This window comes from Neodiprion lecontei, chromosome 2 (assembly GCF_021901455.1).
Source record: "Neodiprion lecontei isolate iyNeoLeco1 chromosome 2, iyNeoLeco1.1, whole genome shotgun sequence".
Classification (NCBI taxonomy): domain Eukaryota; kingdom Metazoa; phylum Arthropoda; class Insecta; order Hymenoptera; family Diprionidae; genus Neodiprion; species Neodiprion lecontei.
The window spans coordinates 39123286-39150634 of record NC_060261.1 but is presented as its reverse complement, the minus strand read 5'-3'; the positions used below and the strand labels follow the sequence as shown (position 1 = coordinate 39150634).

Below are 27349 nucleotides of genomic sequence, written 5' to 3'. Positions count from 1 at the left end.
GTAGTTTCGTTTGCAATTGTTTCAAATCCAATCCGCGCGCGCTTTCATAGAATGATCGTTGTCCATAAATTTAATAAGAATATGCTATGCGTCACGACCAATAAACGTTGCAAGTATAAAATTTTTTCATCCATTTACAGTAAGGTCGAAATTTGATTACGAAGTATATTCCATAATTCACTCAACTTGTCTATCATATTAGATTTACGCTTGCGTTAAAACAATGTTCCCTAAATAAAGGTAAGCGTGTTTACAAAAACTTGGATTTATAATCAGATATCGTGGAGTCATTTGAACACATGTTGGCAAGTCTTTCTAATAAATTCATAGATTTAACGTTAAAATTTTTTGCAAAAATTATATTAGTATACTACATATCCACGAAAATCCTGGTCGCAGATAATCAGATTGAACGATTCTTTGAATTTTCTCAAATACATTTTTACAATTAGGCATTGAATCGATCCCCGCTCTACTTCAGTTAATTGTCGCGGTAAAGCGTCGTCGAACATTCATTAATTATTTTCACCCGAGCTAAGACCTGCAGAATTCGTCTAACAGCGTCTCGTCCATTTTTTTATTTCCAGTCGGGGATGCCGTCGATGTCACCAATGGCGGGCATGACCCCGATGTCGAGTTTGTCGATGCAGATGCACCATCAAAGCCACGTGATGGACTACGGTGGCGGAGTTCACTACCCCTCCTACAACCCGGGTCCGCACCACTTCCAATCCCCGAGCCAGTCGTCCTACTGGTTCTCGGCCCCGACATCGAGCCACAGCCAGATCCCCGAGCCGCTGACCCCGTCCTACACGATGCAGTCGATGCCGTGCAGCCCGAGCTCCTGGAGCACCCAGGCTCACATGCCCCCGGTGATCCCCCCCCAGCAGTACCCGATGCCTCCGACACCCCCCGGCCTTCCAACGAGTCCCCAGACGCACGCAACCCCTTATCAGTGGCCCCCGATGCCCTTGACGCCGCCGGCTGAGCACCGGCTGATGGGGAACGAGGAGGCGAAGCCGGCGTCGAGGAAGTGCACCAGGTGCCAATGCCCGAACTGCCTGATGGACGGCGTGGCGCCGCTGAACGCCGACGGAAAGCGTCAGCACATTTGCCACGTGCTCGGGTGCGGCAAGGTCTACGGAAAGACGTCACACCTGAAGGCCCACATCCGGTGGCACACCGGCGAACGGCCCTTCGTGTGCTACTGGGTATTTTGTGGGAAAAAGTTCACGAGGAGCGACGAACTGCAGCGACACCTCAGGACCCACACCGGGGAAAAGAGGTTCTCCTGCACCACCTGCGACAAGAAGTTCATGCGGAGCGACCACCTCACCAAACACGTCAAGACCCACGAAAATCAGAAGAGAAAATCCTCCAGGAAGGACGCCAACAAGGAGAACGAGACCGCTGTTTCCGCCTTCCTGCCAGACCCCCTTTCCCCCCGACAGTATCACATCCCTGGACGCTATCCCGAGCCCTGAAATGCGAAGAAGACGAAGGAGAAGAAGATTAATATTGTCATTCGATTACACGCGCTTGCTAATTAAGACACGCGCTAACATCCGATGTTTGGATTCTGAGGCTCCGAAAAATCCAAAATCGGACTAAAAACGATTAAGCTTGTTCCCATCGTATGCAAACTATTCGAAATAATCGATAAGAGATAATTATTGATCAGTTTCTTTTCAACAAAATTGTTTCTCAAAAGTTGTCCAGTTCAGGAAGTTCGGAATTCGACACCTCGGGTGTTCGCATTGATTCTCTGATGCCTGTGCATACAATATACCTGTAGATGTATCTTCGCTGCGATTGATCCGATTGTACACTGTACGTAAAAGCGTGAATGAAAGTTCCTACTTCGTTTTAATTTTGTAAATAAACGTGCTGTAGCAAAATACATTTGCGATATTAATACACGGCACAACTTATATGCCTACATATATATATATATATATATTTTTTATACATACATCCTTTTAATCTGTGTAAGTTAATATAATGTACCTGTAAATTAAATATTATATTTTTTTTTTACATAAAACGGCAAACCTCGAATAAATAAAATTCTTTTTCCTCATTCCGAAATTTTGCGTTTCTCTTTCTGACGAAGATTCTGACGATATTTACCTTCAAGCCGGAGGAATGGATCTCTACATTATACTCATGTATCTGTATATATGTACATGTATTATATATATACCTATATATATATATATTTCCGATTCAATTGAGCGGAATTTTATTTGATCCGAGAGAGGATAACGCAGACGCATCTCAGAAATAAGTACAATGGCGATATTCAGTTTCGTCCCGGTTCTTCTCCTCCTCTCCCATAAACGTATCAAGTTCTCCCTTCGCAACTTTAATAAATACACGTTACATACTACCTGAGTTTTCGTTCTTCCTGTCACTGGATACCACAGGGTATTCCTGAATCCCTCTCCCCCATCCCGCTCCGGTAAAATTGGCCTACCAATACCGAATACGACGTTCCTTGGACAGTAAGGATCAGAATCCTCCTTAAGGCAGGTGGGCAAAGGTGAGAGTGACCGCAGCGCCAGCTGAGAACTGTAGTCCGAAGTTATCGGAATGTGGTCGAGCCGACAGATGGCGACACGCGTATATGCCGCGAGATACGAGCGTGATCTATTAAAGGGGCGGTCACCGCGTGCGCCGCGCGCGTCCTTTGGTTCGTTTGGTCGGAAGATTCATGGCTGGCGAGTATATAGGTATGTATACATATACAACGATACCCGCGGAGAGGGGTTAGAATGAAAAAACAGTAAAAAAATGAACAAAAATAAAAATAAAAAACACTTTGACAAAAAACAAAAAAAAAAGACAAAGCAACAAACCGAAGGATAGAAAGGGAGAGAGATAATCGGAAGCCGAAGAGAGAACGAACGAATAAAACGAAAAGTCGAACCCTCCGAGCAAATTACAGGCGGGGGGGAAGAACCGTCATGGGGTGGGGGAGGGGCCGCCGAGAGGGGGGAGGGTGGGGGTGGCGCCACGACGGCAGGTACCTGCGGACTCGCGCTCGACCGCAGGACGCACGCGGAGACGCAACAATTGCTCGGTACCCGCGCGGTACGCGTCATGTTACGAAAGGCAAAGGTATAAGCCGTTACACGCGATCCAGAATCTGACGGTCAGCAGCGAGTGGCGATCGCGGCGAAGCGAGGAGGCAAGGCGAAGCGAGGCGAGGCGAGGCGAGGCGAGTAGCGGATGCGAAAGAGTGCAGCAGTGCGGAGAGCGGCAGCCTTAGAGTTTACCGAGAGAAACGAGCGGTCAGTGCGCGGCTGAAGGTGGACCGACGAGTCGAGCATGCGTAGAGGAGAACGCGGAACCGATCAGATCCCTGTCCAGGATAAACGAGCGCGAAAGCTCTGCGGGGAGGTGCGGAAAATTGTTGCGAATTGTCGTATGGGGCCGTTGTCGCAGTTGCCGATCTCCCACCCCCGATTATTCGAAAGCGATAAACCGACCGGAAATGCCCCGATCGTTTCTTGATCTCGATCTCCACGTTCACCACCACCACCCCTGCAGCAGCGACGCTCGCCGGTCGTCGTCGACTTTCTACACCTCGCCTCGATCGCCCGTCGGGTCAATCTCGTCGTCAGTGTCTGTGATCTTCTTGTGTGTATTGTGAAAAAGATCGGCCGAGGGACACCGGCGAGCTGGAGGCCAACGTTGGCGCTGGAGGCGGTTCCGCCCCCAGAGGGTCCAGTCCTCCCGTCACCATCGGCAGCATTAACGTAAGTCATTGATGTCCATTATTGACGGGAGTTGAGCTCGGCAGTTGGCGGTGTACTTTCCAAGGTCACACGTTGCTTAGGTCGTTTTCGATCGACGACGAATCTCGTGCCAAAACATCGTCAAAGTGACTATGGGTAGTTCTTCGGTTCTCTCGTTCCCGGTTCAGAGCCTAAACGACGATTGGAGCCGTGCTTCGGAAGTTGAGGTACCATCGCCTGCACTCCGCGAGAAAAAAAAAAAAAGAAAAAGAAAAAACGCCGCGATCCTCCCGTTGTCGGGTGGGCTGCAATATAATAAACGTTACAATGTTACCGCGGGTGTTTACGCCCCCCATTCATCATGTAACGGCGAGCCTCTGCTGTATACCTGCAGAGAGTAGTTTCGTGGAGGATACGCGGGGTCGTCCGGTCGAGGCATGCAGCGACTGCGGTTCGTCCGCAGGTAGATAGACGTTGGTGCCAATGCGGCGTATCTTACCGCCTGGCTCGAACCTTGCCAATTTACGGCGAACGAACCGCGGACGAGTTAATATACAGCACGCCGCGGAAGAGCCGAGGTGCGTCCGAAGGGTCAACCGGTCGTCTGTAAGTTGCGAGGAACGTAGATACCAGGATCACCGGGCGATGAGCAACTTTTGAACCCGGTGTGAGGGTGGGGCGCGGGTTATCGCCGACACACCCCCGCACAAATCTAATTAATTTATAACCCGAGCGAGGCGCCACTGCCCTCCAGGGAGACTTGTAGGCCTGCCTCTGTCGGCCCTCTACAAAAAGACGTCCTCGTTGCCTGATTGCCTTTCGACCGGCGCCCAGAGACGCCGACGCCGCCGCCGCGACTCTTCGCTCATCCTGCTCGACCTCTCTGTTTCGCCATCGACGTTTACAGGGGAACGAAATTAATCCTACGGGTGTCGACTCCGCCTTGGCTCTGTGCTTATTTATGACTCCCACCCCCCACCATGCATACGTACCGCACCCTCGAATTGCAGTTGAACGATTTTCTACCCAAGCCCATGAATTTTTTACCCAAAATACACAGTTCCCGGTCTTTGATCCATTGATTGGCATCGGAATGGTAAAGACGGTATACGATAAGAAGCGCAGGCGATATTTGGCGTCCTCGATCGAGCCGCCGTGACGCCTGCCGTCGGATCGAGCACGAATCGTATACGAGAAGAACTGCGTTTTTCTTACACCGTTGATCCGATGCACGCGTTAAAGGGGAATTGAATAATCGAACGAACTAAATGAACGCGAAGCGTGAACAGGATGAACGGCGGAAATCGTACGTAGCGAGCAGAAGCTAAATTAAGGGATGAGTGCCATTAGTGGTTTCCTCGTTTGTATATACAAAGACCATCGTTTCCATGGTGTAGTCTGCACCTGCAAATTGATAGGTATACCTATAACGTGTCGCCTGACCCCAGTCCGAAGTCGTTCGCCCTTCGAGATACACGACGACGAACCGTGTATAATGAACGTCGGTTTCGAATCACGTCTGCCAAGAGCCAACGATCCAACGATTTGAGTGAATTCTTAACCTGGACAGAGGGTTGGATCAACCTGGCGCCCGAAGACCGAGGCACCAATCCATCCGACTGTACAGCTGCTGCAAAATTACTCGCCACGTCGTCGTTGTGATGAAGACCTCAGTTTTATACCCGGGCGATGGTGCGCGCCTGACCGACGGAGCGTGACCATTTGGAATTCACCCTGTTGTGATCCAGGGGAATTGAAACCCGAGGAATTCTAACCAGCGATGATTCTGTTGATACCGAATATTCGCAGGCATTGAACCTGCAGGTTTCTCGCCTGGTAAATGCAACTTCTTTCGCATAATTTGTGCACATATTCCTCGGAAGTTATTCATTCGTACATGAATATGATGCAGCAAGCTTTCATCCTTGAAGAGCACTCAGTGTCCATAACCAGGGATAACTTATTCGATTCCTTCGGACGACAGCGCAAACTGGTCTCTAAAGTTTAAACTTCAATGCACCGAACCGTCGGAAAGCTTTAGAGGCGTTGGATGCGTTGGAAACTTGTGAGAGTGAATGGAGAAGACTCGACCGTTGAAAACATGTACTCAGCGGTCAAGTGGTGCAGCAATTCTATACGACCTCCGAAGACCGCAGCGATGAGATAAACCGGAAACGAGATATTGCAGATAAATGATAAAGAATCCCGTAAAGAATACGGTCAAAGGTGTTGAAAAATTGAGTAATTGCAATGGGTCTCGTAACGGTGAATTCGAGGCATCTAATTGCAAGCTACAGCTGTAGGATGCAATATCGGATAATGGACTGAAACGCCTGTGCATCATCGGCGAAACGCGGTGGCTGCGTGTTGATACTTAAAGCCGAGGGAACCCGGAGCGTATTTGCATTCCGCGGCAGCTCGAAGCTATAAGTGCACCTCGGCTATTAACTAGCCTAGCGTTAATATCAACCTTTTCTACCTCATTATGTTAATTGCGAGAACGCCGTGCCCGCGGGAAACGCGATCCTTGACAGGAGGCAGCTTAGAGTCCACAATTCTCGTTTATTCCGTCGCAGTTTTTCCCTCGGATTCTCGAGCAGAGGAAATCCTGTCTTCGAGGTGACCCTTGGACAATATTCGTGCGCTCGCTGGTACCGGGTTAGATTTTCGGCTGCAGGGTGAAAAGCATCGACACTCGAGCCGGGTTATGAAACGCATCTGCGAGACGCGTGGGTATGGATTCGATTAACGGGAAATCGCAGCTGCGAGATCCGAAGTTGCAGGAAGTCCATCGAGCGCGAAAAACTACCGGGGAAAAATGCACCGAGACCGGGAATAAAAAAAAATGCGAAATATGCGAAGAAAAAGGCGAATACTCGGTGCCGGCGAAGACTGGAAGCCGTTTCGTAATCGCGGCAGGATCATTTTCTGCACGACTGCACGGGAAATTAGATCACCTATCCTATCCCGGTAGCAAGCCTCGGGCACGTCGTATCGCATGCAGGAAGACTCCTTCTCCCTTTGCTTATTTTTAACAACTTCTTCCTCTCGCTCTTCTCCTTCCTCTTTTTCTTCTTCTTCTTCTTCCTACTCGTCATCATCTTCTTGTACTCATCGACGACTCATCGCCGGGAATTCAATAATTAGCTCTGCATGCTCTGAGATCAGATGTAACGCGTATAATGTCCTTCGTACCGCAAATCACCTGTCATCTTGCATCAGTGATACGGGTTTCCCGGTTTTTCATTACGTTCATTTTTCTCCACGACCAATTAGGTACTCCGACTTACCGTTGCCCCGTCATTTTATCCTACGCGAGAATCTGTCATGTGCAATCGGAAATCAGCTACCTGTACAAGCGGAAAGTACTGTGAAACTCTGGTTCTCTTAGCGATCGAATACTTGCTCTCTTATAAAACTGAGGAACTATTCGCATTAAAGATATACTTCTGCAGCTGTACAATAATTGGGATTTTGGTCATGGAAAAATTATAAAATGTTTTATGCAATCAGCGGAAACAATCACCCTGCATTTAAAAACGAAATAAAAAAAAAAAAAAAATAACACCAACAAATCTGCTGGAAATTCATTTCTACAACGTAAAGTGGCAACAAAAATTATTCTTCATTTCGAACGCGAGACTATGTATTTCATTGTCTGCAGTTCGAGATATTCGGTAAGAGTTACAAATTTCACACAAAGCTATTATGCTCCAACTGAACGTACCACTTTGGAACACATTATTCTGATGAGAGCTTTTAGTAAAACTGGATTCCGTGGCCTTACAGCTAATTCAGCGTTGCAAAAAATAAGTTTCTCGTTAGTAGAAGCCCTTGAAGTTTTTGCGAAATAGTCGTTTCAGGTCTGTACAACCGAATCACGTGATCAACCATCGCACGGGGGTCACAACAGTTCATTAGAGAAAAAGAAAAAAAAAAAAAACAACGACCGATTCCGCTGGGCGTTTTTCCCATACGTGGAAAAGATCGTTAAATCCATCTGCGAATCGAGGAGTACAAAAGGAGTTCGAAATCCACTTTGAGGTAATAAAAATAAGGCACGTGGGGTGAATTTCGATACGTATAATTGTGGCCTGCTTGCACGCCTCGAGTACAGTTAACGCGAGTAAAATACGTGTGCAGGAGTTTTGCGTTTTCCCCGTTTTTGGCAGGTTGATCCGTCCGTCTTCCATGGACTGTTGTATAAAAAAATAGAGCCGATTGAGAAGGACTCGGAGGACGCGGCAGAGGACGCAAGAGAGCCAGGGTAACCTCGGCTGCGGGCTTGGGCCGGGTGTAATCGCTTCCCCGAAGCCGGGGCTCATTATCGACCCGTCGGTCCGGCAATTACCTGCGAAGCCTCCGCTGCTCCGTGTGTGCCGGCCAGCAGAGTTTCTCCATACTTCCTTTCCCGATGCACCTCGGCAAGAAGAACCTTCCTACGAACGTTCGAACGGCTCTTTCTTCTCCTCCACCTCCCATACTTTTTCTCACCCCTCTCATCCCCCCAACCGATTCTAGTCCTAGTCGCAGACGCGTTCGCCTCTCGAGTTTCTCCGATGATTTATCCTGGAAAATTCTCTCTCGATGACGTCCAGTCTTTTAGGTACCTACTGTAACAATTGGCCTGATCCAGTACCGTGCGTGAATCATTTTTTACGAAATCTACGTGGAACAAAATGAAATAATAGAAAAAAAAAAAAATACTGTTTATGTATAGAAGGAGGAAAAAACACTCAATAGTTGTGGCGGCACCGTAATCAGATCGCTGTACAAGGGGAGAGAAAAAAACCGGGGCACGAGGACGCGGGTCGCAGCTGATTGCGATGGAACAGTCCCGGAGCACGAAATGTACTCTGTAAAGCCGACACTAGCCATGACGCATTAAAATGATTACGATTTCTCGCCGTCGTCGTCTGTAGCCTCGCCCTTTTAGAATTCGCGTTCGCGTTCGATATGCATAAGCGCGAGAGTGGTGAAAGAGAGAGAGAGAGAGAGAGAGAGAGAGAGAGAGAGAGAGAGAGAGAGAGGGAGGGAGGAAATGAGAAGCAGCTAGCGAGGTGCCGTAATTAGCAAGGACTCACGAATAACCAGAGTTATAATGGAACCAGGACCAATTATCTTACGTCCATTATGCACGAACATCAGCATGATGAATTAACATTTGATTAAAAAGAATTGTAAAACGAAGTAAAATTTAGCTGTATCAGGAGCAAATGGCATAAATTAAAATCTCCGGTGAATGAATATAATAACAGGATACACAGATCAGAGAAGCTTAAATTATTTTACATCTCCCCGTGTGTCGAGGAATTATACAGCCGGCTCTGCAAGAGCCCTGCCACGCATGCGTACGCGTAATTAGGGTGAACGAGAAAGAAAATAACGTTTCTATTTTCCAATCAATTTGCAATAATTTGCCGCGACATTCAGCACACGTGTAATGTGTAGGTACTCGTGGCGTCCGGTGGCGTTAAGAAAGCGCAAGTAACCGGTAAAGGCTCGTGTATTACACATCCGTGAATAAGGAGCGGGCGCGAATAAGCGTAAGGAGGCGCATGAGGTGAACGGTTAATAAGGAGCGAGTAGATAGAGAGACACAGCCGCAGAATGCGAAGCGCTTCAATGCGGTGGTTAATGAATCGTAAACTGCGGCCACAAGTGGGTAGGTGGGCCGGTGATCTGCAGGCGGCAGGTGAGTTTGCGGGTTTTGCACCGTGTGCCGCAGCAGCCTCCGCGTGCAGTTGCACCGAGTTAATTCAGTGCAGTAGTGCGCGGCAGAAAAGCGCAACAGATTGTTGCGGGAGCTTTTAATCCCCAGTTCTGAACCCGGCGCCAATTTCGCGCTCAACGTTACGACCCACACGCGTATAATACGGACAAGTTTACGTTCGACGTACGTTTTGTACAAAATATTGCACACAATGTGGGGGAAATCAAAATTTCAATTAAGGTAATTAGGTGCGAGGCTCGATTATAGCCCCGCCCGACCGCTACAGCGGAAAGGATTACCCGGGGCTCGGCCACTCGACCCCGATGACCTTGGAGAACCGCCGACGCTCGCCAACTTCGGTACCCTCGTGCAGATTATACAGGTGCAAAAAGTCCGAGTAAGGCGCGCGCGCCTTAACGCCAGCCATTTTGCAATATCGGGGGAACGATGATCACGTCGCTAAATAACTTACCCGGAATTAAAGGAGGAGGCATATTTTATAGCAGCCTGAAAACCGCTGCGAGATTTGTTTGATTTTACGCTAATTTTCATAGGTAGGGGAGCTCGAATTTTACCCTACAGCATCACGCTGGATGGTTAAGCTATAATAGTTGGAAAGAAGTTTGCGAAAACGTGATTGAAACAATTTCTGCTGATTATTGTCTTAGACAACATTTTTTGAAGTCGCTTCGATGTACGCGACCGTTGTAATCGGTGAACTGAATTAATTAACCTCGAGTAATTATCGCAGGATATTATTCATTGGACTTTCCGGCGGTTCAAATTCTTTCCGATAAAAGTTGCTAGCGCTTAGAGTGCGATTTGAGATCTTCTCGACCTCGCAGTGAATCGTAACGTATACAATACGTGGTATTCAGTGAAGTGGAATTTTTGAAAGAGCCAAAGCCGCTCGAGTTCTTTTCGATCTTCTGGCGAGCGTCGGGTCAACAAACGATCTTCGCAGAAAGGGGAATTTGATCAACGGTACACGTGATTATAATAAACGAGTCCCTTCATCGCATCCGCAGCGAAGCCCGACTCCTTCGGGGAGCCCGGAATTGGATCGTTGGGAGAAAAAGGAATGTCCCGAAAATGTTTAACGCGAATCTTGAAAGCAGAAGGGAACAAGAGCGGCCCGGCCCGGTCCGTGAGATCCGCATACAACTCGCCGGAATGGAGGGCCCGGTGGTAATGGATAGCAGTTTGGAAAGTCGTCCGGAGCCCGAAGGCAGCACGCACGATAAAGGCGGCCACGAGTAGCCCAGATCCGCGTTTGGAGCATCGGGGAATACGTAACATCGACGCACCACGGAATAAAGGCGAACCTACGGGGTCCGAGTTCTTCGTCGAGTTCAAACATCCCGCGCTCCAGGGCGGGAGAAAAACGCGGCAATTTTTGAATCCCGCTCGCGGGAGTGAAAACTGAAAAGCGGGCGAAGCCCCTTCGCAAAAGAGGAACAAACGGCATTACCTATGCATATATTTACACGCGGGTAATGATCGGGCTGACAGATGGTCGGATAACAGTTCTTCGGTGTATATAATACCGCGGTTACAGGCTTTCTTAGCCAGCGCCCGCAGCGGCGTGCCTCTCCGCCTATAATGACGCGGTGATCAACGGCAATAAAATTCACATTACATAACAGGCCCTCATAATAACGCGTAAACTTATTCGCGCACACAGCTTATACGTATATACACAAGATGTACCGATTGTGATCTGCTCGGAGAGGCAAAATGGGGCAGTTCTTAACAAGCGTCTCGTCGTTCCCTGTATGGGTTATGCTCATTGCTCTTACAACCGGCGATAATCGTTGCATTCACTTCGCACGAAAGTTTGGAAAAAGTAACGGATAATCTATATTTTCACAGTAAAAGATACTCGCCACAATTTTTGTGCTGAAAAAAATACTCGTTTATCTGTGATTAAAATTGTACACATATAGATATATTGATATACGAAATTTGGTGAGCCGAGAATCAACACGTTTCCGTTAACTTTATCCTGAAGTATAGTCGCATGTCAACTGCTCGTCAAATTTATTCGGTTGGAAGCTACGAAGATTTTCCTAAAAACGCAAGGTCAAAATATCCGAATTTTTGTTTCAAATCGTTTCAGGATGTAGGTGATATCGAAGATCGGGAATATTCGATAGATTTTACTTTGCGATAACCAATTTTATTCAAAATACGTAATAATTGTATTCAATCCTACGGAGAACAGTTTTTTCGTATCGGCATCGTAAAATATTCAATTTTTCAACATTGTACCGTTAATCATGATTTTGAAAAATCCGTTTGCAGAGAATAGTTATCTCAACCAAATAAGCATCTACTATAGATATTTCTACAATTTAAAAGCGATTGAAAAGCAAAAATCGATTATAGGGTCTTATTTGTAATTTTTTCTTCTCTGTTTCTGCATTTTCAGGAAAATCATCCTGGCTTAACGATACATTAATTTAATGTAAATCCTTGATGCGCGACTATCTTGTCACGAAAATCACCAAAAAATATTTATTTCCAACTCGCGAACTTCTTTGAAAAGAGTTTCTCCTTGCACTCAAAAGTGAACGGAAAAAAAATCAATTTTCTTTCAAATCAAGTGTATAGCTCTGTAAAAATTTTCTAATCAACTTCTCTTCGAGCCTCTCCCCCCGACCGATAGTATCTCGAGTTTAGGGCCTCTCAGACGGGGCCCAACGATAAGGCCAGCTGTACCGAAACGGATGGCGGCTACGGGGCATATACAAGACCGGGGTCGCCTCATTCCTGGGTAATCGGTGGACGCCGGGACGAACGCGGTGAGGCCCAAGTCTGGCCCGGTGAGACCCGCCATTTTCTAAATGTGCCAGAGATAACCAGTTTTTATTTGACGGTGTTGCCTGCCGCCACACCTTGCGGCCCAACGACCCTGCCTCTCGTAAGTCCCTGCAACTGCTGTAGCGAGTTGTGAACTGTTGAAATTGATGTGTTTTTCCCCAACGCTGTATCACATGTATACATGTATACACACGTATGTATAAATGTGTATATAATTTATAATATACGGGTATGCAGAAGGAGGTGTACAGTTATGTGCATTATTTTCCACTCTCGAGGCAAGGATGAGGCAGCCGACTGACTTCGCGGCGTTAAAACACGAGACAATTAATGCCCGTCAATTTATTTTCGCCTTGGTACATGTAACGCGGCTATTATTAGCCTGACGTCTTGTTACGCGATGCGTTCTGGGAAGGGAGCCTCCCTTTCCTTGGCGTTTCCCGTGTTTACTGAATTTCTGGAATCCAAAGGTTGACGCTCTGAGCAAATTGGATAATGCTGTGAATTCATTTAACAAAGTGGTCACTTCTGCTTCTGCGCCGACAACAACACCAGCACTGCCAAACCCGAGCTCTTGTTAACCTCGAAACAACCCATTACAATACGGTGTACTAACATGTCTTCCGTGAACGTTGATTCGACTCTGCAATTATCGCGGAAAAAAACCTTGCGATCAGTTCACCTAATAAGATAAAAATTAACAAAATAAAATAAAATAAAATGCCTAATAATCGGACGATTTGAACGTCGGGATTGACTTATTGTTAGTCGCATCGCAATGGTTAATTAGAAAACACTACATAGAACTGTTCTTTTTCTAAACACCTGCGGAGTGGATGAATCGATTTGAAATCGTTTATTTGCAAGATATTGAAATTAACGTTTTTTAAGATATAAACCAAGATTATAAGATCATAACTGTCATCAATATTCAGCGAGAAATTCTCGGATTCTCATAATTCCGTGATATTGTCCGAACAGTAATATATATATATGTACGTACATATATATACGTATATATACATATATATATGTATAAAATATAACATATATGTACACTCGCGCGATTTATGTTAAAACCCAATTATAGCTTGATTTATTTCAATTTTTTCATCCTACTTGAAATTCTGTTCGTGAATCATACGGCACGTACGGAGTACCGATCGGCCGGAATGAAAGAATTTTTATTTCTTCTAAAAGTTGGTAACATCGGTAATAAACGAAGCGTGCAGAGAATCTTGAGCATTTCATCGTTCTCTCTCGAAATAGGCGTGTGTAAATGATTGGCGGTCCGCGCGTATAGTTGATGAGACTACAGGATTTGGCAAAAACGACTCTGCGTTGTATACATGATATAGGTGCAGGTTTATTCGTCCTCCAGTAATAAGGAAAACTTTTCAACCGCGTATCATTTATCTTGTCCCGATGCCGAGCGAGGAGGAGGGATGAAAAAAAAAAGATGCGCATAGCTTGTTTGACAAGTACTTCGCGTGACGAAGTACACTTACACACACATTACTTGGATGGATTTTAATCACTGTCCGACCATCTGCAAGATAACGCTGACTACGTTTTAATTACCCACTGCACAGCAAGAAATGCAAAATTACACGAAGGTTATATAACGGATCACTGACCGCGAGGATCGAAAAACCGAAGTGCCAAAGAACGGGGGAAGGAAATGATTTCTAAAAGTCTGATTTACTTCACCATCCCTAGCGATTCTTCCGTTTAGGAATTCTGACTCGATGTGTAGATCATGAACCATCGATCCACGGATCCTATCCGACTCAAGATCCTCAGTTTATCATTCATTCGTGCGGAACTATAAGCAGAGGAAAAAAAAAATGCAAAGCGTTTACCTCACCTGCAGGTCATCAAAAATGAACAAATCTGCACGGAACAGTTTTGTATAACAATTGCGAGTTGTACCGCGATAACAAAGAACCATACTGCAAATCGGTTCATTAGAATATCTTTGAACGCGGTAGTTGTTCGGAGCGATTATCTCTAGCCTCGGTATGTCCGATCGCGTGTTTGTAGTGTCCGTGGAAAACTACCGCAGCACCCATCATCTTGAGGAATCATTTGGTCCGTGGTATTCGTGTATGGCGTAGACACGCGTATAGTGCAAATAAAAAGAAGAAGAAAAGAAAAAGACACCGATCCGTGACAACGCTGGAGTTACGTAATGCTCCAGCGGCCCACTGCACCGTCTAGTGTCCGATACGCCTAAATGTTGCCAATTAAGTCCTTTGCTTGACAGACCAAGAGCAGTGTTTTTACACATGCGAAAGAGACGATGAACGGTTGGAAAATCTATGCCGATCAACATCGAAGAAAATGGACCACCGAAAAATTTGGACGATGCTGAATCGAATAGCATAATTTTGACAATGTAAACGATCTGATTTTGTCACCTGGTTCAAGGATCGGATGGATTCCAAGTACGAATGCATCAACTAATTGGCCCTCAAGGTACGCGGGCATGAGTATGAACGAGCAGACAAATCGATCACTCGGACGAGGATACATCCAAGAGCAGCATCGTGATCGTACCTATAATACGTCCATCGGAATAGCGCGGTGTAAATATACTGGAACAAGTCGGTATATCGCGGCCCGTTCGCGAGCGGTCGCGCCTCGTTCCCACGTCCCAAGGAATCGTAGAGGCACAAGAGTATCCAAACGGGGATAATTATAGGTCGGTAATTGCTACTACTTAATATTCCGTGAGTGTATCTCATTCCGTTTATACACATACCTGCGTATGCATCTACGTGCTCTTGCCTACGTGTGGATGAGTCCTGCCCGTCTGTATTCAGGATTCTATATGCAACGTGCGCGGTATCCGAGATGGAATTACCCGGGTGCCGTGCCGCGAGTCCGGATATCGAACACCTAGACAATTTTTTTGTCCCTGTACCAAAATTTTTTATCCTACACCCTTGAACTGCGGGATATTTCAGGAAAGAACCATATCACTTCTCGAGCTCCGGTGAGAGTCGATTTCAGGTTTAAACGAGTCGCACCTCGTGCGAGAATTGTCTCGTCAGCCGTGAGTACGCGTATTACAAGAAACGGGTGTTTCGACGTCGTACATCCGAGTGAAAAAGGAGAAGTCAGAAGCAGCTTCGTGAAGGTGTTTTTTGGCAAGCTTGTCTTTGTTGGCTGCGGGGTGACCCGGAGCTTTGAATTGCCTGCTGCACGCACGTTAGAGCCAAAGCAATCATTGTCACTTTGTTGAGTGATTTCTGGAGGCTTTGCTTCGGCCGACAAAGTTGTGTGAGAAAAATCGGCATTCGCGTGTCTAACAGATCGTTCAGCCGGTTGGCTAATATCGCGTCGCGTGTCCGTGGCAACTTTGTATGATCGTGTACATGCAGAGAATGAAATCGCCTGATACAATTTGCGGAGGGTTTAGGCATGTGTTCGGTTTTTGCATGCTGGCATACACACGAACGTCATATTCAGCCGATTCAACGGCCGCAAACTGGTCCAGAGAACTCTCATGCTCGCCACTAAACGCCGCAGATATACATATAACGTACCTACGTATAGCCAAAATTTAGCGAGGATCGTATATGCGTGCTTTGTTTGGGAATCGGGCGAAAATATAAAGTTCTGCGAGGGCGTGAGCTGAAGAAAAGATTTTATAAGAAGCTTGGGTATAATTTCTACCATAATCGCGCTTTATGTACCTATATATGTATATCGTGCCCTGGACAGATAATTATTTTGAAACTCTGGTTGTGGCATACCGCGGGTTAATTAACAGCTTGTTGTCCAAACGAGGCATCGCACCTCGCGGCGCAATAAACATCGCCACCATCATCATCATCATCATCATCATCTTCGCCAAGTAGCCAACGACTCGTAGAGGTAACGAACCAAAGACATTATATGTGTAAGATGCTATGGGTCGCTTGTGCTTAAGTGCACAATTGACGCTGCATGGTGGAAAAAGGGTTGAAAATTCTATCCAGAAATAAAGACTCGTTTCAAAAAGATACTCAGGTTACAATGTTCATTTACTGGGACTCGTTCAGTCTCTTTTAGCGTTCAACCACGTACGACATGTCGCCGAATAATGGTTCACCGTCAGATCCAGTTCCATCCGAGTAAACACATTCCGACACTAATTGTCAACTCCTTGAAAATAAGGTTTTTACACTTTTACACCGCAGCGTCAAAAATCTGCACGGATAAATACGTTAAAAAAATGATGGATTCAACGTATTAAAAAGAACTTTCCGGGGCCAATTTAACTTCGGTTACCGAAGAGGGTACACTGTTATGCAGAATTGTTTTCCACACGTAAATAGGTACGTAACAAACACCGCACGAACATACAGCTATGAGGAATACAAGAACCGTCGCGTCGCCGGTCGTTATATGCCAGCAAAAATGTGCGTGTGTGTCGGTACGAAGAGATACACACGCGATGGCGATACCTGACTGCCCGTTCTCATACCCGCTCTCATAGTAGGTACTTTTACGTAAACGAAGGGGCGAGTGGAGGAGCGATGGATGAGGTTTTGCGGCGGCTAGCTGGCGACAACGGAAAAGTATACCTACAGAGGGGTGTAAACTATGAATGAAGTCCATGGAACGTTGGATTGTCGTCAAAGAATACTCATCTCATCCGAGCCGTGGATAATGTACAGGAAAGTAATCTTTCTTGGTCGGAAATTTGCCGGGGTTCTCCTAATTGGTTCGTTGATTGGTCAGCGAGTCGTTGCGGAAGGCGAGCCATACCCGTATAATAATCTTCTCGCATACGAAATTGACAACGAAGAACAAACTGGACTGCAGAAGAACGTCAATCTGCAAAGTAGTGCGATTATCTACCTCTTCCCGGGAGGGATGACGGACTTCGTGACACTTCCTCTATCCAAGTAGCAGCTCGAATCTCAATCTTTGCATATCCACGATTTTCGTCTGCTCTTATCCAAGCTGGTTCCATAAGTCCAGCGAGTTCATGGGATAGAATTTTAGTAACCCCGATGACTGGCGTAACATCCACTCGTTATAGTTCAGCCAGTTCATTTCGAAGCGGGGCAGTAGGTGAGAGCAGAGTGCGGATATCTCCGTCGTCGCGGTGACACTGCGGAATTCCACTCTACACACGCACTCCAAAAATGTTCGGCTTCGCATGTCTGCGTGCATCCACGCCACGTTAAGTCATGCGCCATAAATAATAATTCAGGAAATGCCAAGAAGTTGTCAAGCCGAGTACCCGCTCTACGCTCAATCCGTGAGACCAAAGACGGACTGCTTTAGGCACCTGCATGAGAAATTTTTGGCTCGCTATTTGACTGACGCACACGCGGTTCACACACGAATCAACTTGCGTGTCTGCCGTGCTTTGATTGTGCGTCGTCCAAGTCACCTACATTGGACTATGGCCTCGACTGGCCGATAACCAGTCGCTCGACAAGGACGACGAATCCTTTCGTTGCCAACGGGATGAAAGTTATGCGGATTTCGTTTTCATTTATCGGTTATATCTCGTTTTGTTATTTGGAGAACATGAAGTTGGGAGAGTTGAAGGAAGCGACTTGACTTGATAACTCTCTGACAGTCCTCCGACTTTGTTCAGCGATACCGTAATTCCTTGTCTTCGCACAACACGTAGGCATACCGTTACGGTAGAAGTCAGGATTAGTTTTATATTTTCCTTGGGAACTTGTGTACCGTTTTCTTCGATAGGATAATCACCTACTGTGAGGGTAGTTCAACTGCTGTCCAACTCGAGTCTAGTACCGAAGTTCCAGATGTCTGTAAAGCAGCCCCTGTGTCTCTGGCCGACACGTGGAAGAAGCATGAAGAAGAAAAATGTTTATTCAAGATGAGATCAAACCGAGTTATGAAATGGACTAAAGATAAGCCTGGTACTTTCGAAAGTAATCGTCATTACGGACGTCCATCCGTGGCTGCATCCTCGTCCTTGTTCCAAGGTCTCTCTTCCTCTCTCGGAAAGATGCACGAGGTCGATGCAGACCGTGGGTTCATTACGACGGGTTAATTGCATAAAAATTGCAGAGCAAATGTTGGACTCGTGCGTGGTGGTGCACAATCTTTTTTCCTCCCTATCCCGTACCAGGCAGATGACCACCAAAGTGGAAGGATTGGAGGCAAAAGGGTGCGGCGAGAGAATGGTGCATACCAGATGCAAGTGGTGAGAGTGAGAGAGGAAAGAAACGGCCTGAGGACAAGGCTGATGAACCCCGAGGCAGAGGCAGCGAAGCGGCGATCAAGCAGAGCGATGAACGGAGGTCGCGAAAAGGAGAGGAGAAGAGAGGAGAGAAGAGATCATACCTACTCGTTCGGCAAATAAGAAGCGGCACACAATAAGACGCGGAGATTGTGCAAAATGGAGCAAGTCGGCTGCCGCCGAGCTGGCCGCGACATGTGGATATGCAACTTTCTACGCAAGGCCTTCCGAGCGTTCCGGATGGACGTCTTTACGCGTGGACATATTGCAATGTGACTTGTGTTATCTAGCCACCGAAGAAACCCACGTCGCTTTCTTTTCTTTACGAGCATATCTGTCGTTTGAACGGTGAACGCTTTTAAAACTCGAAAGGCTGGACACCTCGTTAAACGAAGTCAGAACCGATGATTGAATCGGGATCTTACCACGACTGACAACGACTAAATTCAATAAGCACCAAATTTTATTTATCTATTGATGGTAACTTATACCAGACTCGATGTTAAGTAATGATTTTGCCAAGATGACTCGAAGCTGATATAAACGATCAAATCTACTCCTCGATTTGTTGTGGTCACAATTAGATCGATGCATAAAGGGTTTGATTCAAAATTGAATTAGAAGAAGAAGTTACACCGCATAACCAGCTCAATTGTATGATAATCCAGTTTGATACGAACTAGTCAAACAGGGAATTATAACGAACTGATTGGGCTCAATTTTGCTCTTCAATCTGATTTGAGCAGTATCTAACAGAGAAATGTAATCATGTGATAGTTTCAAGAAAAGTTGACCGTATTCTTCTTGGATGGCATAGTCGGCAGTCGAGAATGCTGACGATGTGGCAATTCGAGACGGCGTTTCGAGGCAACGGTATACTCGTCTGAAGTAGCACTATAATGGTGTAGATGGTGGAAACGACAGAGAGAGATAGAGAGAAAGAGAGAAAGAGAGAGGGCGAGAAAGGGAGTATTGGAGATACCGAGGGAGTAAAATGCCCGAAAAACAGAGAGAAAAAGAGAGTTGGCGCTATGTGACCGCCGAGGAATCGATGCTCGAGTCGGAGAGAAGTCGCGACGGTGCTGACTTGGTGTTTTTCTAATCCCTCTTTTACGAAACATTAGGTATCTCTTACCGTATCGGGTCCCTCCGGCTGTCCCGATCCCATCTGATAAGACATGTCGCAAGTGTGCGTGCGGTTTAATTGGAAGTGGCAATTATCGGCCAAAACGTGAATCTCATAATTGATTTGGTTTGAATTGGTTTCGAATGATGCTTCTTGATCAAAATGCGAGCTATATAAGTGAAACGAAAATGAAACCAGTCTGGCAATGAATTTTCAAACGAATCTCGGCTCTGTTGAATCGACGAAATTGATCGACAACCGAGCGAGTGAATTCGAATGCGTCGTATTTCCATAAACGAGCTGTAGGTATCGCCAGTTTTTAGATTCGGACTACAGCAGTGGTTGGAGGGAAAAGTTTGATAATAAAAGCGGGAGGGAAAAACCCGTGAAAATACCTCGCTCCACTTGAACGGAGATGGCAAACAGCTCCATAAAGATCCCTTTTCCGAGTTTTCGCCATGCCACTGCACCATGGGTGAGTCGACCCTACGGTTTGCGAATTGCAGCAAAATACAAGTCCACTCGAACTCGGAATATACGTTTAGACTCGGGATGAACCATTTATCGACGCATGAATACCAATGCTGCAGTTCCCGCAGGATGATTCCTGTCAGGATTGCATTTTTTTTTTTTTTTTGTTATACGTGTTGTCCTGTTAGGAGAAACAATTTGTCTTAATGACCGTTCGTGAAAGAAAGTGAGTCTCTATAGTTCTTCCGTGTTTTTGTAATTGAAATTCGAAACTCATGAGAGGGAGATTTTCAGAGAGTATACATCGGCTTCATCCTTTCCCACAGTTAACAGGGTCGCTAAACGGTTGGTGTATGCATTAGAATACATCAGTATAATGTATTATACGTACGGACGAATAATGCTGGGACAGGAGGCTTATGACGCACCTTGCGAAGGGCGAGGGAGAAGGAGGAAAAGGAACGAGAAAAAAAAAGGTGAAGGAAAGAAAAGGAGAGCAGAAACAAATTATTCCCGAAAAAGTTAATTTCCCTGAGGCGCCATGGGCCCTCGGCCACTCTGCCCTGGGACAGAGCTAAACGTCTGGATCTTCTCGAAGCGGTACCCTCTGACCCTACGTTAATTAGTACGGGGCCGATTACCGATTTAAATAAACCGCCCTGTCTCAATCCCTGAAAACAAAATTCACCCGAAACTAATACAACTTTTTCTTATACCGCTTCTACGTCTGCATCGTATGCTATACATGAAACACGTGTCCACCGACTCTGAGGGAAACACGCCCAGGTTCACACTTTATAGAGGGTGTTCCGGTATTTTGCACTCGCTGAAAAAGCTTGGGAATCGAAAATAAAACAATGTTGCGATATAATTCATGTGTACATAGTGTGTATGTAAAAGGGTAAGTTAGTCGTGTAATTAATTCTTGTCAATTGTATAAAATGTATTCGATGTAAAGAAAGAAAAATCTGTTGCAAATAATAAATGGAAAGAAAATTACCTCGCTTTACATTTTTTAATCATTCCAAGGAACACTAATCATTCAAATAATAAACTAGTATTTTTTTAGTGGCGAATTAAATTGATTTGTCATTATAAATTGGACTATAAATTTCAAGACTTGGATTCAAACTTGGGTTAATACCTTTGATCATTCTTTGAGTGTTGAACAGAATTTGTGCATCTTCTAGCTTCGCAGGTTCACGTTGTATCACAAGGTTGCAAAAAACTTTGCACCTATTCAAAATTGAAATTGGGCAAAAGGCAACTTTTCGATTCCAGGATCAGGTGGAACGGTGGCTCTATAGTTGATCGAAACGGGACACCGGTTGGATGCGTATACAATGTACACACATGTATGCATGGCAAGGGACCACGCGAAGAAGAACTAACCTATCATTACGTGCCGCCGAAGATAATTCAATTTATTTTTTATATTTATGAGACGCCGACGCTCACACAAGGAGTTTAACGCCAAAAGTAGGTACCTATACCTATACACGGCAAAATGACGCAACCTTTTGCAAAACTAAAATCCAAGGTGCTGCACGCGCATGCTGCTGCAGGGTTTGCTTGGAGGAAAGAGACGCGTTGCAGTTTTAAACGGTCGTGCCATTGCTCGTAAATTGTATTTCTCCACAGTCGAAGCCAAGTAACTGTCTCTGAAGAAGAACGAAAGTCAAGAAATGAGAAACTCGAACTTGAATCGTACTGTATCCATTGTGAGTCAAAGCTACGAGAGATGATTGTTAGAGCTTGCAAGCTTGAGACGAGAGAATCGCGCTGTGAAAATTTTCTACAGATAAGTTGTTGTTTTTGGTTTTTGGGTGTTTTCAGGAGCATTCGAAACACGAGCGTAATAAGGATTTGAGAAAAGCTTATTGGTGTGGAATTTTAGGGATGCTGTAGTACGATCAGCAGCGCGTGAGTCGTTCTCTTCGCGTTTTGTTTTTTTTTTTTTATTTTTACCCAAGTTGGTAATTAAGGCCGAAGTGAGTTTGGTGGTAGCGCGGGTATCCTTCTAAAACGAATCGTTCCATTAGCCGTCAAGTACAGGTTACAAGCCAGAGAAAAATAGGGCTAATTTCAAGGCTCTAATTTGTCAAAGGCTCGTTGCACCGAGGTAGCTGCTGCCCCCCATACTTACCAGGCGCGCTGACTGCCGCATGGGGTAATCATAGTTTAAATTCGGATTCCACCCATTGAAAATCAGGGCTCGTATCCCCGGCTCGCTTTCCCGTAGTTCACCATCCGGATCATAGGGTATATCACAGGGGACATTTCAACCCCCGGCACGTCATCAATATTACATGAGACCGAGGCTGGGGTGAAAGGGGGGAAGGATCGTTGGTCGATTCTCGAAATCGTGAAAGACACCCTTCTCTAAGATTTTATACGAACGGTCAAGTTTGTCGGTTGACTCGGTGAGAAATTCTACGAAGGGTTGAAAACGTTGGAAAATAATCGCGAATACTCCATATTTTTGCAATTATGTATGCAAGAGTCGAATTTTTAAAATCAACTGAAATGAATCTGTGCGACGAAAACGAAGGTTTTGATGCTTCGAAACTAATTATCTAAATCTCTGATCTCTGAGATTTAGCAAATCTGAAAATTGCATCCGTTTTCGGGAATCAGCTTCATTGAAAAATAATTTCATATAAATTCACTTCATTGTCAAGACGGAAGGAGATTTTGTCTGTAATATATCTGTAAATACAATTCGGGATTGATTGTATCTTGTTCGCAGAATGAGAAATAACCGCGGTAATGCAGAGTGAGAGGAACTGTAAAACTATAAGCGTCGTTTAAAAAATACTTTCATGAATTTTCACGGAATCTGAGCGAAAGGCTTAAGCTCGCGTAAACGCGGGACTCGTTTCTCTCACGCCATGCACGCGTTTTCTAGAAAACACTCGCCATTCTAGCAGAACTTCCTCACATGTATAATACCCGTAAATGCAAGTAGATGCGGCCCCGAAGTACGCACCGTGAGGAAATTTTCTGAGCGTAATTATTCTCGTACGGTAATTCGTAGACCGAGAGGGTGCTCGTATTCAGAACCTGCGAAGTACGTCATATAACTCACGATGGTTTTTAGTTGTTTTTAACCGTCGTCCTTTAAATGCTACTAAATTATCCGTTGCGGACTTATATTGCTAATGGAATGTGTTCCGCGGTCTCACCTGCAAATAAACGCGGCGCTTATGAGGGAACGGGTGATGATAAAAAGAATTACTCCACATTTGCGTATCGCACGCACGTTTTACCGTTGCGACGATGAAGTATCGCGATGCTGACCTGCGTACACGTACGGAATTCCATCTCGATCCCAACGCCAGCATTGTATCTATATTCCAAATCGCAATTTACAAGATGGAAACACCATCCTTGCGGTGTCAAATGATTAATAGGCCTCAGGTATTACAGCTATCGCGAATTTATCGCAGGGAATCAGACGGAAGAGATAACGGGTGACAAAGAATTTTAAATAAAGTTAATTATACGTATACTCGCGAATTTTTTAGATAAACATCATTGACACAACGGAGTCCCTTTTGTGCTGCACTGTTATTCTGTAATTGTTTCAAACAAGTTTTCACTGCAATAATTGTCAACGGAACAAGATCATTAGGAACTTGTTAACAAAAGGAGAAATGCAGCCAATCGTAGACAAAGTTCTACGTATAAATTTACGTTTTTCCAGTTTGGAGGCTAGTATAAAAAAGCAATTCAATTCGCCTACAATTTTAAACCCCGTTCGCGAAAACTTTGATTTCGCATCATTGCACGTCACCCCATACATGTAAAGCGAAAAAGAATAGATATGAGGGACCGGTGGATCTACTCAAGGAAAACAGTCATTCCCACAACCATGCACGAGCAATGGTGTCACACCCAGGAGCTGGCCTTTAATAATTTATTAGCGGTCGAGAGAAATGAGGGTGTCGAGGGCGTCCTGCAGGGTTTCGTCGAGTGGGGTACATACCTTATACGCACACGCGCACAGATGCACGGGTACGCGTGCGTTAAACACACAGGCCGTATACAGGATGGAGGGCGAGGGGGTGAAGGGCGGGAAGTCGGACACCCTTGGATCCCTTGAACGGTGTCGCCCCGTTAAGGGAGAACCTTCCCGCAAAGCTGCAGTACAGTATCCATATATGTATTTATCTATCGACGGGTGGTCCTTGGGTTATACACATGATCTCTCGTTGGCTCCCGTTAATTTGAGGATCTGAATCAATTATTTATCACTTCTGGGGAACCGGTGTACGGGACAGTTTTATGCGGGGCACCAGACACCAGGCACCGCAGCGAGAGAAATCTATGCATGCGCCACGCTTTAGGGAGCAGACAATATTGCCTTTCACCCTTATTTACTCATGGTTTTTTCTGTTTAGATCGAGCTGTCGCACATTCGTTATCCTGAGAAATATTCTGAGTTTTTTTTCAAATTGTTGAGGAGCTTTAAATATTTTCTTGCTTACTTTTAGGGGAGCCCAAGGTTACAGGTAGTCAAATTCTTGGATTCTAAAATTGGTATTCGTCAATTGGTATTCTATTACGCGAAGTTGAAAAATTCTACGGTTTTTTCTCAGCAGCCAGTTGTGGAAGTTTCGAAGTGTGACGGTGAAATTTTTTCGCCTGAGACTTTTGATTGCGGTTGAAAACCTGCAGATATGTATAACGATTACGATATTCAGAATTTTTTAGGAAGATTTATATCACAAAATAATTCTCTCTATTTTATTCCGCCTTCATGGTCAAAACGTCGCAAACAACAGAAAGAAGTTGACGTGAGCAGGCGGAGAAAAAAACGACTTCTTGAACGGTAGTAGAGTATAAAATTCCCGGGCCTTATAAATGAAGACTAATTCTCTTTAACAATAGAGAGGAAAAGGGAAAGAGTAAAATAATTAAGACGCACGACCTAAAACAGTGTCATTTTGACAGCTATAAATTACCTACAAATAATAAGAACGTGTGTAGGCGTTATCGCGAATGATCGTAGCTCCTCGGTTTGAGTGCGTGGCAGAAAATGTAATTGCGAGGAGCCTGAGATTGAGCGGAGGAGCAAGTGTGAGCTGATTGTATCATAATGGCGGTAGGCGCCGACAAAAGGAACGTACATAGGTATGGATATAATATGTGGCGTCGGTTTCCCCGACCGTGACAAACGCAGCACACCTTAAGGATCAGGAAAACAATTAAAAGACTTCCGAGCCGTTCAAGAAACCACGCGGATTGTCAGCGCGCGGCAATGAAAACTGGGAAAATCAGAACGGACAAATCTGAAATTTAGATTTTAATGATGTAATTATTTTTTAATATTGCTCAACCAGGATTTGGATTTTAAACTTATTTCAAATGAATTTTATTCTGATGCTGAACGCCGAGTTTGTGAAAGGTTTGCAAATCACGCGGGCAAGTTTTTGTCTCGAAAATCTGTGCAAAAATCTAGATATGTTTCTGAAAATTAGGATAATGATTGCCTCGAAGGCGTGATTCGCAAACGCTGCAATCAAGCGCATCAATCGGCAACTTTTCATATTATATCGCGCTGCGAATGCCAAAAGGACGTATAGTTTTTTTTTCAATAGATAGCTTGAAAATAAGTCTACGGAACGATTGGCAATGAAAAAAGAAATCATACGCCCTTTTGGCATTAAAAGCATCACCGTAAAGCTATTTCACTTTGAGCATCTTCTATAATCGTTTGTTACCACCTGCAATGTATGAAAACTGACGTTTTCCGTGATTTGTTGCTGTTGGTTTTTTTCCTCGTCGGAAGACGGTTGTACGGATGTAACACCGATTTGATTTGCAACCCTCGTAAGCGGTGCCTTTAAAGGTTGAAGATAAGTGAAAGGACAGAGATAATTTATTGGCAGAGCGATATTGGATAATCCATCAACGAATTCCAGCAAAATTAGGTGCAGTTTAATTAGGCGTTAATCAGGTAACCTGTTCAAAATTTAGGTACTTAATTCTTTCTTAACAGAAAATTTTGAGAGACGAACACTTGGTGCACGGAGAATTATATTCATAAAAAGGACTGTACGTCAAACCTTAATCAGCACTTAAAAAACACCAAATCACTGCGCTGACTGACTTCTCAAATTATCCTTGCCTAACTGATTTCCAAGCGTACTTTGCTACTGTGCCGTTGCGCCAGCAGAGAAATATACATAGAAAAATTTTAAAAAAATTCAAACACTAAAATCTTCGATATGAAACCTCGATTAGTACCTAAAGAGCTGTACTAACATTTTTCATAAGCGGGGTGTCTGAGGGGGGGTTTCTTGGCAGATTCCTGTAATCCATCAGTTAATATCGCAGTTAACATCAAAGTAGTTCAGTGTCGCAAGGAACCTGATGACCAGCTCACGTTTATACATTTCCAATCTTTTGACATGTGAACGCAAAGAAAGAAGGACACGGACGATAAGGGAGGAAAGATCTTATTGATTAATTCACACATGCTGGCCTAGGGATGAAAAATGGATCGCGCGGTATCATCATAATCGTTCGGACAAACTTTAATTTATTACCTCAAAACTCCGTCCATAACTCGCACACCGTAACTTTCGTTCATTCATTCTTCCCAATTCCGTGTTCATTTTTTATTGTTATTATATCCCCCTTCTTCCTGGAGGATGGAGAAAAGGCAAAGAACCTCTCGGCATTGTCACATTTTTACAACCGTCTCGTAAACTTTTACAGTTGCATCAGCGGCGACGATCAGTAGGGAAGCGAGTTGAGCGTGTCGTAGAAAACAGAGTGAGTATAAAACAGGAAAAGAGCGAGATGAGAGATAAAAATTGAAACAAGAAACGGAGGCTGACGGCGAAAGCTCATCAGGCGCCGGCTGGTCCGACGTCGGGACGTCAATGCGGGGCGAAACGGGGGACGCAATTCGGAACAGAGTGGAACTTAACGGACGGTCTCAATCCCAACTTTAATCAAAGGTTAACCGGGACTGATTTAATCTGGTGTGCACGCGTGTGCGTGCTTGCGTATACAGCTCTCACCGCGATCTCCGTGCGCGCAAGCTCTCGAGTAGGTAATATAATCAAAACACGTGGGGCTGGCTGCGGGATGGTGGGCACCAGTTATTTATGGCCTCGCTATTTGCGCCGAGGCTTCGAGGCGGGCGATATTGACTCCGGCGGTGATTAAGGGTCTTCGGGATCCTCGCTCGGTTTCACCGCTGTTCGAGGGCTGTTCGCCGTTTCCAAGGGCTGCGTAATGTCCCC

At 45.2% G+C, this 27349-nt stretch overlaps 2 protein-coding genes across 3 annotated transcripts in view; both read left to right on the top strand.

Annotated features, from left to right (window-relative positions):
• The first annotated feature begins 593 nt into the window (after positions 1-593).
• On the top strand, positions 594-1839 carry LOC107219653 (transcription factor Sp5-like). The gene has a single exon (XM_015657939.2). It carries the CDS (start codon positions 594-596, stop codon positions 1482-1484), a length of 891 nt encoding a protein of 296 aa, XP_015513425.2. The 3' UTR covers positions 1485-1839.
• A 1217-nt stretch (positions 1840-3056) lies between these two features.
• The window catches only part of LOC107219698 (transcription factor Sp9), an 89748-nt gene continuing 65455 nt past the window's right edge, over positions 3057-27349 (top strand). Inside the window, exons 1-2 of one of the 2 annotated variants that reach the window (XR_006902704.1) lie at positions 3057-3761; positions 15603-15605. The gene's annotated coding sequence lies outside the window, so the exon portion shown is untranslated. The remainder of the gene's footprint in view (positions 3762-15602; positions 15606-27349) is intronic. The other variant, XR_006902705.1, reaches the window with a different exon arrangement.

Excerpts from the sequence above, each read along its gene's own strand:
- LOC107219653 (XM_015657939.2), top strand. The coding sequence starts at position 594 with ATGCCGTCGATGTCACCAATGGCGGGCATGACCCCGATGTCGAGTTTG.